The 12,454-nt window shown below is 42.5% G+C and overlaps 1 protein-coding gene across 1 annotated transcript in view; it reads left to right on the forward strand.

Annotated features, from left to right (window-relative positions):
- The window catches only part of SLC24A3 (solute carrier family 24 member 3), a 472,071-nt gene that overhangs the window by 439,140 nt on the left and 20,477 nt on the right, over nt 1-12,454 (forward strand). The window contains exons 13-15 of the mRNA XM_026502959.4: nt 1,936-2,102; nt 3,269-3,383; nt 4,525-4,637. Coding sequence (XP_026358744.2) covers nt 1,936-2,102; nt 3,269-3,383; nt 4,525-4,637 — 395 coding nt within the window. The remainder of the gene's footprint in view (nt 1-1,935; nt 2,103-3,268; nt 3,384-4,524; nt 4,638-12,454) is intronic.

The following is a 12,454-nucleotide window of genomic DNA, read 5'->3' on the forward strand; positions in this document are numbered from 1 at the left end:
AGATTGCAATCATTTCTCTTCCCATTCGTGTATTTCTTTGTAACTTCGATTGGGTGTGTGTTGTACACTGGACCAAGTCTCTCTGTGTGAGGGCATCAGGAAGACTGCAAGGCCAGTGAGGGGATCCCCAGAGCCCCAGATGGATAAATGACATCACCACATTACAGGATTTAGGAGCATGCAGAATTCCAGGATGCCTTTGGGATCCAAGGGTCTGACGATATGCTGGATTTTGCAGCATTTGGAAGCCCCTCACAGAAAAACCTCTGACAGCTTTCTTGCTTTGAAATCCAGCCAGCCAGTCTCAATGTTGTCATCATCCATTCCCAGCTCCATATCTGCAGAGCAGCTAATTGGAAAAGCGCTGGATACTGGCGTAAAATTATGAAACAAATTTCATTTAACATTTTCTTAATCGCTGTTCAAAGTGTAATTTTAAAAAATACCTCCTTCACTCTGGTGGGAATATAAAATGGGATGATCATTTTGGAAAACTCCTTGGCAGTTTTTTGCAAAGTTAAATGAACACCCACCCTGTGACTCAGCAGTTCTACTCCTGGGTCTTCCGCCCAAGAGAAATAAAAACATGCCCACGAAACAAAGTGTACAAGAATGCTCGTAGCCCCTTTAGTTGTAATACCTGAAAACTGGCCACAACTCAAATTCCCATCAGCAGGAGAATGGATAAACGAATTGTGTATTTGTAGGGTGGAGAAGTACACAGCAATTAAGAATGAATTCCTGACACAAGAATGAATCTCAAAAAACATGTTGACTAAAAGAACATAGTTGATTTTGAATGTGGATAACAGGAAAAACTAATGTATGGTGGTAGAGGGTGGAAGGTTGACTAGAAAGAGGGTCAAGGAACTTTCTGGAAGGCAGAGATGTTCTTTATTGAAGCAGGAAGTGTATACAACAGATATTTCTTAACAGAAGTGTTAACACTTAAGCAGGATGGTAATAAAGGCTAAAGGAGAAATGACAGGTTTGTCAAATCTGAGGTTACAAGAACTCATGGCAACATAGTCACCAAAATAAGCATTTATGGGTATCTCTGAAACACAGTGCTCAGGCAACACAGAGATGATAGGATGAGGTCATCACTAGCCCATTCATCACCATGTCCATGGCAGCAGGTATTTAGAGAGCCAGAAATCAATGACTAATTTGCAAATTCACATCAGCTTGAGATGCAAACCTCACCTTGAGAGCATTGAAATCATCTTCCAAGATTTCGGTGAGTTGACAATGTCGAGCGATTCCGCTAGATGGCGCTGTGACCACTGACACCTTCTAATCTGGCAAGATTTTATCTAACCATGGGGAGAACAGACCCCAGCTCTCCTCCCAGATCTTCACCTGCACCCCCAAACACTCCCCTCCCTTTGTGTCTGAGAATCTTCCTCATCTTTTACCAGCTGGCCCCATGCGCCAAACCATCCTTCTAGCCCTGTATCCTCAGAAATAACTCATCTGTCATTTGGGTGCCTAACTAGCAGGTGAGCGGTGGATAACTTTACTCTGCTTAGTTTTGTATGCCAGGTTTTGTCGCTGGTGGAAAGCCATTGTGTCTTTTATAAAAAGAACAACATAATAAGGCTGATTTCACAGGTCATCAGTTAGGATGTAAATGTCTGGGGAAAGCAGCGTGGAGGGCTGGTAAAACAGAAAAATGAAGGACACCTGGGTGGCTCAGTTGGTTAAGCGTCTGCCTTCGGCTCAGGTCTTGATCCCAGGGTCTTGGGATTGAGTCCCGTGTCAAGCTCCCTGCTCAGCAAGGAGCCTGCTTCTCCCTCTGCCTCTGCTCCCCCTGCTTGTGCGCACGCTTTCTCTCTTTCTCTTTCTCTCTGACAAATAAATAAATAAATCTTTTTTTAAAAAGAGAGAGAGAGAAACGAAACTAATTTTGTTTTGCCTTTTTTCTTTTCCCAGCTGGAAAACTGGAAACAGTGAAGTGGGCATTCACCTGGCCACTGAGTTTTGTCTTATACTTCACTGTACCCAACTGCAACAAACCCCGCTGGGAAAAATGGTTTATGGTGACATTTGCTTCTTCCACGTTGTGGATAGCAGCCTTCTCGTACATGATGGTGTGGATGGTGAGTGTACTGAGGACCCCGTGGCATTGCTAGACTTCTTTAGAGAGAAAAATACGCTCAATCAGAGGGGAATAGGAAGTGGCGTTTCAGCCCAGGAAGTGTGTTAGTCAGCTAATGCCTCAGTAAGCTGCAAACAAGCCACCCCTAAACTCAGTGGTTTAGAATCACAAGAAGTTCTCCTCCTGCTCACATATGTGCAGATTGAGTGTGGTTTGACTAATCTTATCCGGCACTGACTGCATGGTTCTGCTTCAGATAGGTGTGCTTCAGGCAGCAGGTGGGTTTCATGTCTACTCCTTATGTTTGCTCATTTTCCTTGGACCTGTGGCTACATGGGGAATGCTCTTGTCATAGCAGATTGTTGGGATGCTAGAAGGTCAGTGGAAACATGCAGTGCCTCCTAGGGCATTGGCTTGTGACTTCATCAACATCAACATCAACAGAGTAGGGGACATATACTCCACCTGCTCTCATGGGAAGAACAACAGAGCCACAAGGCAAAGAGGGTAAAGGAAAGATGTGAGGAATTGGGGAGTAATAATCCCAGCTGTCATAGTCATGTCCCCTAATTGAGTCACAGTTTTGTCAACCAGAAAATAAGGTCATTGAACCAGGTGACCACTCAAGGGTCTCTTCTGAAGCTAAAACAAGGATTCAAGAACTGGCATTGGTTATGGTGGGGTTATGGCTCAAAAGAGCCTCTGCCCAAAGTCATTTTAGGAAAAACAACCATCCAGAATGCATTGCCCATTTATGCCTCTACTTTTTAACTGCGGAGCAAATCTAGTCCAGCACAGCATGGCAGTCATCCATCCTGGGTTTCCCAGGACCATCCTAAGTTCAAATATTCTGTCCCAAAAATCACCCTTTCCCAGAAACTGTTTCTCCTCTCTCAAGCCTCCTGCCTCACTTGAAAGGAGCATGTATAAAATGCCAATCTTTGGTTAGAAAACATGGGCTCCATAATTGCACCCTGGTCCCTTGACCTGCAGTCCTGGTCTGCTCTGTGCAATGTTCTTTGCTCTCCACATTGACACTGAGAACAGACATTGCCCCCTGAGCAGACCGCCCAGATTGAAGTCCTTTGTGCTTCTTGGGCAGAGGATCCACTAGCTGGTAGGGATGGCCTCAGCTCCCAGCTCACCACCTCTTCCTGCTTCTTCCAGGTCACGATCATTGGATACACGCTAGGGATTCCTGATGTCATCATGGGGATTACCTTCCTGGCAGCTGGAACCAGTGTGCCCGATTGCATGGCCAGCCTCATCGTGGCCAGACAAGGTGGGACCTCCAGTTAGATGGGGACAGGGGTGGGGGAGGAAGGAAGGCCTCCCTGTGAGTGGGGGGAGTTTTGGGGATCCACATGGCAATTGTCAGGGTGATGGGTGACTTCAATGCTGTGTTGGTCAAAAGGCTAACTGGCATCAAAAGAACAGGGAAACAAGCCAGATCTACCCTTAAGAAAGTGAGAGACGATTTCTAGGTAGCACGCAGAGGCCCTTCTGGAGGTTGTGTTACTGACCTATTATTAAAAGTAGTAATAAATGTAATGAGAACTAACCTTTGTTGAGCACCACACACCAAGCAAAGCTGTTTGGGTGCATTATCTTATTTAATTTAAACAACTCCGTCAAGTAGGGAAAACCAGACCCCCATTTTATGGATAGGGAAACCAAGGCTTAGAGAAGACAGACCCCATAGCCTAAGGTCTACCCAGCTGCGGTACCCTGACAATGGTGGTTGCCACAGGTCAGTCCTCAGTGTATGGCACAGCCTCCCCTCCTTCAAAACCAAGCTCACAGAGGGATGCCCATTCCAGATGGCCATGCCCTTTGCTAGCACCCACTCTAATTTATATGCCTGATTTATGCTGGATTCCATTTGTTTCCAACAAACACAATGTGTAGCTACAACGTGTAGTACATTGTCCCCAAGAAGTCCTCAGGAAATTCTCCTGTTTTTCTTAATAGTGCTCACTTAGAAAAAGAATTGAAGACAGTGTAGAGCAGTTGGAGATGGCACTAAAATATATCAGTTGGTGAGCTCATGAGAGGTGTGATAGAACTGTCGAGTTTATTCCTTTCATTCCTTTCTAGAAAGAAGTTTCAGAATCTGGGGAACTATATTTGATTTTTGGAATCTTTCACATTTTGCCAGTGATCATGTTTGAAGGTCAACAGTTCAGTAGAATGTACATTTCATTCTACTCTGTTCTGTTCTATTCCATTCCTTTCTACTGAAAATACATATTCTATTGAAAATACAGGTGGTGGCCTGGGAGGGAACCACCTAGCAAAGGAGCCAGCAGAACTGCCAGCTAACTTTCTGGCTGTCAGACCAAAGGGTTGGGAGAGTCCCTTAGGGAGCCCCTGTACTATTCTGAGATCCCCTCCCTCACTCGAGTGACCTCTTGTCCTTGCAGGCATGGGAGACATGGCCGTGTCCAACTCTATTGGGAGCAACGTGTTTGATATCCTCATTGGCCTTGGTCTCCCATGGGCCCTGCAGACCCTGGCTGTGGATTATGGATCCTATGTAAGTGGGTTTTCCCTGTGATTTCTCTTTAAATCTTGGGCTATGCAGAACTGTTTTCAGGGCAAAGGAGATGCGGAAACACTAATGCTGAGAGGCAAACAAAGTCTTCCTCATTGAAGTCCTTCCAAAATCAGGCTTAAGTGGACATTCAGGACTTGAGAACAGGATTGGCAAACTTCTTCTGGGAAGAGCCAGATAGTAACACTTTAGGCTTGTGGACCAGATGGTCTCTGTCACAGCAACCCACCTCCGTAGCTGTAGCCTGAAAGCAGCCATAGACAATATGCAAATGAGTGTGCGTGGCTGTTTCAATGCAACCTTATGTATAGAAACTGAAATTTGAATTCCATATACTTTTTTATGTGTCATGATCTATGGTATAGGATTTTTCATTCTTTTTAGCTATTGAAAAATAGAAAAATCATTCTTAACTCATGGGCCATGCAAAAATAGGAGACTGGCTAAATTTAGCCCATGGGCCATCCTCTGCCACCCCCTATCTAGTGTGTTTGCTTTGTGGGCAAAATCATTTCATTCGTGGAGGAAGGGACACAAAATACAAGATGACCCCCGCCCCGCCAGGGGTCTGGCGACATTCAGGCCCCACGGTGATGGCCTCCATGCTTTTTCTCAAAGCTAAGCTGATTGTGACTTCAGGTAGATTTGCAGGTGGGTAACACAGAGGGTCAAGCCCTCTTTCCCAATTTGTTAAAATGTTCCCTCTCCACTAATGACAACTCTGTCCCAGACACTCAGTGTCCAAGAACTGAGGAAGGAACTGCAATTGGAGATTTTTGCCTAGACACAGAAAGAAAAGAGTAACAAACCTCCAGAGTTTTTACACCCAACCCAGTGCTGGTGCTTCTGTAAATGTCCTACCAAGCATTGCCTTAGTCTATCTGCGCAATTTGTTGTTAAGCAATTGTATATGCTGTAGAAAATACTGTGGCTCATTTTATCAGATGATGGTTGTCTTCCAAGTTGCTTGACGAATGGCTGTTTCAACCAGGGAAGGTGTGTCCAGCCAGTTGCAATGAAATTGAAATCCATGCAGACAGTCCATGTGTTTTTGATTCATCTAAAGTTACCTAGTGGCTGAGAAATCTCAGCAGAGGGTAAAGATAAGCAAAAGGAGATGGAAAGAAGTAGAATGTGTTCTAAGGAGTGAAGATCTCTTCTCTGTTGTCAGTGAAATTGGGTAATGACATGGTGAGAAGCCCCATTCCCTTGGGGGGAAAGTTGCTTTCAGGAGGTAACTATGACATGAAATCTGAATAACTAGAGAAAACCAGCCAGGAGGAAATTGGGGCAGTGTGGATCATTCCAGGCAGAAGGAACAGTCAATGCAAAGGCCCTGAGGCAGAGATGCACTTGGCATGTTGGAGAGACAGAAGCAAGTCCAGTGTAAGTCGAGCAGAATGAGCTTGGGGGAGGGTCCCATGCTTTGAGAGACAGTTGGGAGGCTAGGCAGGGCCAGATCCTGTGGGTGCTCATCAGAAAATTAAAAAATGATGATATTCAAACTTACATGACAACATGAATTTAGAAAATGATGTTTTTGATGACTTTGATGGGAGATTCACCAGCACGAGTTTTAATACTGTGCACTAAGGTATAAGGACCCCTTAGCCTTAGCTAATTGTCATATAAACAGATATCCACCAGAAAGACCAGTTCTTCAATAGCCCCCAACAGTGCACCCTAAATATCATACCTCCCAGACTACTTGCTGTCTCAGACATTACACAGAGCCAAGCTAGTGCCACTCAGAGTCACTGTCCCTCAAGGTGCTCTCCTTCAGAGGCAGACGGCTCTGCCTCGGATGCACACATCCCATCACTCTTCCCATTGGAAATGATGTCTCTTCTTCTAGGTGTGTCTCATTCAGAACTCCTCTCTGGACCCTCCCTAGTACCACCACCAAATGGAATCTCTCTCCACAGTCTTTCTATCTCACGGCCCTTATCCTAAATCTTGAACTTGCTTCATCTTCTTAAGTGACACATATAAGAGAGACACTGAAGAAATGCCCTCCAGGTTGGTCACTGAGAGGACATCACCCATTAGGTGGTCACAGGGTTCCAGATAATCTTCTGCAGGATTCTATGAGTGACATTGTTGTCAGTCAGGCACTTATGAAGGGACTCACATCAACCAAATTCACAGGAGTTTGATGTCTATGCTAATGGCAACAGGTGGTAGTAAGATATACAAGTGCAAGATAGAAACCATACTTATTCTGGACAGTTTGTGCTCTATTTTCCTGGAGAAAGATCTCATGTGGGAGGTATTTTGTTTTTCAGTTTTTTTTTACAGTACTCTATCATTCACTCTTTAATTATGCTTGTATCTTGTTTTTTTTAATAAAAGTATATTTTTTATTATATTATGTTAGTCACCATACAGTACATCCCTAGTTTTTGATGTAAAGTTCCATGATTCATTGCTTGCGTATAACACCCAGTGCACCATGCAATATGTGCCCTCCTTACTACCCATCACCAGCCTATCCCATGTTTCGTTTTTTTGGTTTTTGTTTTTCCTTTTTTTCAATTGAAGTGTAGTCGACACAAAATGTTAGTTTCAGGTGTATAGCATAGTGACTCCACAGGTGTCTGTTATGCTGTGCTCACCACAAGTGTAGCTGCCATCTATGACCATACAACACTATTATAATACCACTGACTATACTTCTTGTGCTGTGCCTTCCATCCCCATGGCTTCTTCATTCCACAACTGGAGCCTGTACGTCCCAAAGGTGGGAGGTATTTGGGGAGTCCAATGACACCCTCAAGTTCATTGACTCACCAGGAGTATTCACAGGACTCAGTAGCAGGTTTTGGTCATGGCCAAGGTTTATTATAGCAAAGGATATGGAGTAAGACAGTGGAAAAGTGAAATGCATCAGGAGAAATTGAGAGAGGTCAGATGGGGACTTCCAACTCCTGCCCTCCCGGTCACGTAAGATGTTCTTTCTCTCTAGCAGCAAACTATAGGGCCATGTGTGAGATATCTCTATCCAGGGAAGTCCACTGGAGTCTGAGGCTTTTACGGAGCGCTGGTCAGGTAGGCATATTCCTCCTGCTCGATGAACAGCCATGATAGCAGAATGCAGAATCCCAACCCATATACCAGATATACATCATAAAGTTTACTAACCAATCCTGACAAGCTGGTAGAGCATGCCCCATTACTTTTGGAGCACAAAACAACATCTCTGTCAGTAACACAGAGAACATTCCAAGGGCCACATTCTTGGAGATTGGCTGAAGGTCAGTCATGGTTCTAGGCTCCCCTAGAGGCACACAAAGATTAAGTCACTAGACCTGATGCATTAACAAATTCTGCATAGAAGATCTAATTAGAATCTATAGGTTATAGCAGTATCACTACTACTATATCACAAACAACCCCCTAAATTTCACTGGGGTAGCCCAACAAAGGTTTATTTCTTGCCCCAAATCCATTGCAGGTATTTCCATTCTGGTAGCTTCCATGGCTCTCCAAACAGAAACTTAGGGATTGGGGTTTATTTTATCCTGTGGTTCTATCCTCTTGGAGTCCTTCTCCAATAGACACACAGAAAGTAGAGAAAGCAAGGGCATATAAGATTATGTAGATCTTTTTTTGACACAGACAGAAGGTGGTGTGTATCCTGCCTGCTCCCACCCATTGTCCAGATGAGTCAAACATTCCCACCGAGATGCAAGAGGGATCCAGGACACTTGTTTAGCTGTGCATCCAGGAAGAAGAGGAGATGCAGGTGTCAGTGGACACTAGCAGCCTCTAAAGTCTGGGGCATCAGGTTGAGAGTGGGAGCCAACAAGAGGGTTTGCTGGATAACCTTTTACTGGAGCTGTTGAATTGCTATTTTCTGAGGCATCAACCCATATCGTAGGGTTTTTCTCCCTGCCGCAACAACCATCCTGGGGCACATCGACCACTCTTGCCTCTTTGAGCTCCTTTTTCTGGGTCATATGTGGACCCTCCCTCTCCCAGTGAATACACGTTTCCTGTACTTAAGTTGAGAACAACAGTATTATCGATTGTATTGAATCTCTCTCATTAAAGTCACTGCTTCCTTCAAATACAAGTTCATCTTGATTCTGTTTTGCCATTCCTCAAATAATCTCTTGGGTTTTCCTACAGTCAAGTCATCTTACCTTGACTTTGTTATTCCTTTTTTCTGATCATAAATACAGCTCATGATCTTTTTCGAAAATCAGAGAAACTCTAATTAGAGAACACTCTGGAGCAGTGCCTGCCCAACAGAACTTTTTATAATGACAGAAGTGTGCTATATTGTCTTGTCAAATGTAGTAGCCACTAGCTCCATGAGATAAGAACTTGAAATGTGGCTGGTTCAAGTGAAGACCTGGATTTTTAAATTTTAATTTGATTTTAATTAATTTCAATTCATGTAGCCACATGTGGCTTGTGGCTGCCCATGCAACTCTGCGGGTTCAGAGGATGCAATAAAAATCATGCATAGTTAAATCCGTAAACATCAATTGTTAATATTTTAGCATACTTTTCTTTCCACTTTGGTTTACATAGCTGAGACTTCACTGTACAATGGTGTGCATTGCTTTTTTTACTCCTTATTATATCAAACACATTTTCCTTAAAATCTTACAAGAAACATCATCTTGAAAGGCAACCTCATATTCTAGTTACAACAAAATTTACTTAAGCAGCCTGCTGCTGTTAGACACATATTGCTTCAACATTTTCACAGTTATAAATAATGATGCAACACACATCTTTGTACATCGATCTTATAGATCTTAGAGATCTATAAAAATCCTACGTAAAACTGTATTTGCATTTGAAGTTATTTTCCCAAAGCTGGAGTTGTTACATAGAATATGAACAGCTTGAAACTCTTTGAAGAATATGAACACGTGCCTAATTATTTTTCCAAATGACATTATTCCTTACATTTTAATTTGCCTTCATTTCATTTCTGAGATTTGGAGGACAGCTTCATAGCACCCTCCTATTCTTTTTTTTTTTTTTTTTAAACACAGGCTTTACCCAGACATTCTGACCACAGGAAACTCCACGAGGGTGAGCTTCCTCGTGGCACATAGTATGGGGCGTGTACATACTTGAGCCATGAAAAAAGTGTCAAATATAATGGGAATAGCACAACCTGACTTCCTTTGGAAGTACTACTAGTGACCCTCTATCATTATTTAATCATACTCAGTCTTGGGTGTCTCCCTCCCTCAACAGGCTCTAGCTTTGCTCCATGCAATGTTCTATCTCTCATTTCATGGTCCACATTTAGATCCCATCTTCATTGGCACCCCAGACTCTGCCTAGCTTGTGTGCCCCTTAACCCTGCTCAGAGCACTGGATGGGGATCTGTTGAGTTCCCCCAGCAAATCCACCTGGTGTGTTCCTCTGTTTCATTTCCCCGCTTATCTAAAAGTCAGACCTGTGTGAATTTTAACTACTTTTAACTACTTTTTGTTGTCTGTGGTGAAGACTAAAGAGTAGTGGCTAAAGAGCAGGTAGCAAAAAGATGAAAAGAAACCATGCTCTAAATATCCTGGAAAATTGATCCATGAATAATAGACTTTTAGAACATTGACCCTCTCCAGCAGCAGGGGATGTGCAGAGAGGGGCAGGGGATGCACATCCTTCCAGTGTCCCTAAGGTCCATTGGTTCACTGTGTTTATTTTTTCTTTACTGTGGTTACAACATACAATCATCTAAGGTGAAATCAAAACCTTTCCAAACAACAACTCATTCTAGATGCAAACCAGTTCCTCCCCCAAGCTATGGTATCTCCCTGACAGAACATGGATATCAAACCTGAAATTCCAATTCAGCAAAGCACGTTGTCTGCTGTAAATGAACCCTAATGATCTGCCCTCCTTTCCTGTCCTTCTGACATTCTCCCAACACTCTTCAGAGAGCAGAAAATTAAGCATAATTCTCATTCAGTAACACTCACAGCCCACATATGCTTTTCAGGTTCCAAACTTTAGTGACAGGGTGACATCATGAAGACAAAAATTCAGGCCCTATTAGATGTTTGGCCCAAATTCATGTTTTCCATCTGTAGATGATATAATTGGGTCACTCTGGTCATTCTGCTGGGATTGTGCAAGGAGCACATCTAATCCTGTGGTTGAAGATTGCCCTGAACTGAAGTGGAGGGGAAAATATAGGAGAAGAAACAGGCCATTTCTGTGATCAACAGTTGTGGCACACAGGGGAGTGCTGCTGGGGGAACTTTTGGTCAGAAGACTGGAGAAAGACATGTCATGTTGCATTTTCATCCAAATGCTGTTTCTGTATTCAGTTCCAGAGAGATCTTCATTTTATTCCCAGGATACAAGCATCCAATGTAGGCCTCGCTTTTGAAAGCAGAAAATCAGTAATATAATCTATAAACAGTTCATGAATCCCAGGGAAATCAAGATTTTTTATATGTGGTGTGAGGTAGGGGTCCACTTTCATTCTTTTGAATGTGGACATGTGGTTGTTTTAGCATTTTGAAATTTTAAAATTCAAAGGAAAATATTTGTTAGCTTATTTTTCTTTTATTTATTTTTATGACATTTGAGTACAGTTGGCACACAATATTACAGCTTCGTGTTTTGACAAGTTAATACATTATGTTTTGTTCACCACAAGTATAGCTACTGTCTGTCCCATTACATCACTATTACAATATCATTGACAGTATTCCTTATACTCTCTTACTCCCATGGCTTACTCATTCCATAACTGGAGGCTTTCACCCATTTTGCCCAACACCCCTGCTCACTCCCCTCTGTCAACCATCAGTTTATTCGCTGTACTTATCAGTCTAATTCTGCTTTTTGTTTGTTTATTCATATTTTTAAATTCCACTTATGCGTGGAATCATAATAGTATTTGTCTTTCTCAGCCTGACTTATTTCACTTGGCCTAATACCCTCTAGGTCCATCCATGTTGTCTCAAATGGCATGATCTCATCCTTTGTTATGGCAGTGTAACATTCCACTATAAATATATATATGTATATATGCACACACGCACACACACACATGCACACACACACACACACACACACACACACATCTTCCTTTTCAAGGAAGCATCTATTGATGGATGCTTAGGTTCTTTCCATGTCTTAACTATTGTAAATAATGATGCGATAAACAGGGGTCCGTTTATCTTTTTGAGTTAACGTTTTGTTTTCTCTTAGTAAATATCCAGTAGTGGAATTACTGGATCATATGGTATTTCTACTTTTAACTTTTTCCACAGTTGCTGCACCAATTTACATTCTCACCAACAAGGCAAAGTGTTTCTTTTTCTCCATATCCTTGCAAATACTTGTTATTTCTTGTCTTTTTTATTTTAGCCATTCTGACAGAGGTGAGGTGATATCTCATTGTGGTTTTTATTTGCATTTCCCTGATAATGGGTGACATTAAGCATCTTTTCATGTGTCTGTTGGCCATCTGTATATCTTCTTGGAAAGATGTCTACTTATTTTTCAGTAATATTCACGACAGGAGTTATTATGAAGCCCATGATTGTATTTAGTTAAAGCTATGTAGTCTAGAACCCTGCATTTTATAAGTAGTAAAATCTTAACTCTCAGGAAAAGTTTTGAGCCTGAGTCAGAATGAAAAGGTGAATGGTCAAGAAGGAGGGAAGGACAGCCAGTTGAGCTGAATTAGGGAGGGACAGAGTAACAAAACCATACTCAGATCCTAGCAGCATTCTTTAAACTGCTACGTTTTAAAAAAATTTTACTCAGATAGTTTGATCTCTTTGGTTGAGAGGGCATTCAATGAAGAGGAAATC

The sequence above is a fragment of the Ursus arctos genome, unplaced genomic scaffold, assembly GCF_023065955.2.
Source record: "Ursus arctos isolate Adak ecotype North America unplaced genomic scaffold, UrsArc2.0 scaffold_16, whole genome shotgun sequence".
Classification (NCBI taxonomy): Eukaryota; Metazoa; Chordata; class Mammalia; order Carnivora; family Ursidae; genus Ursus; species Ursus arctos.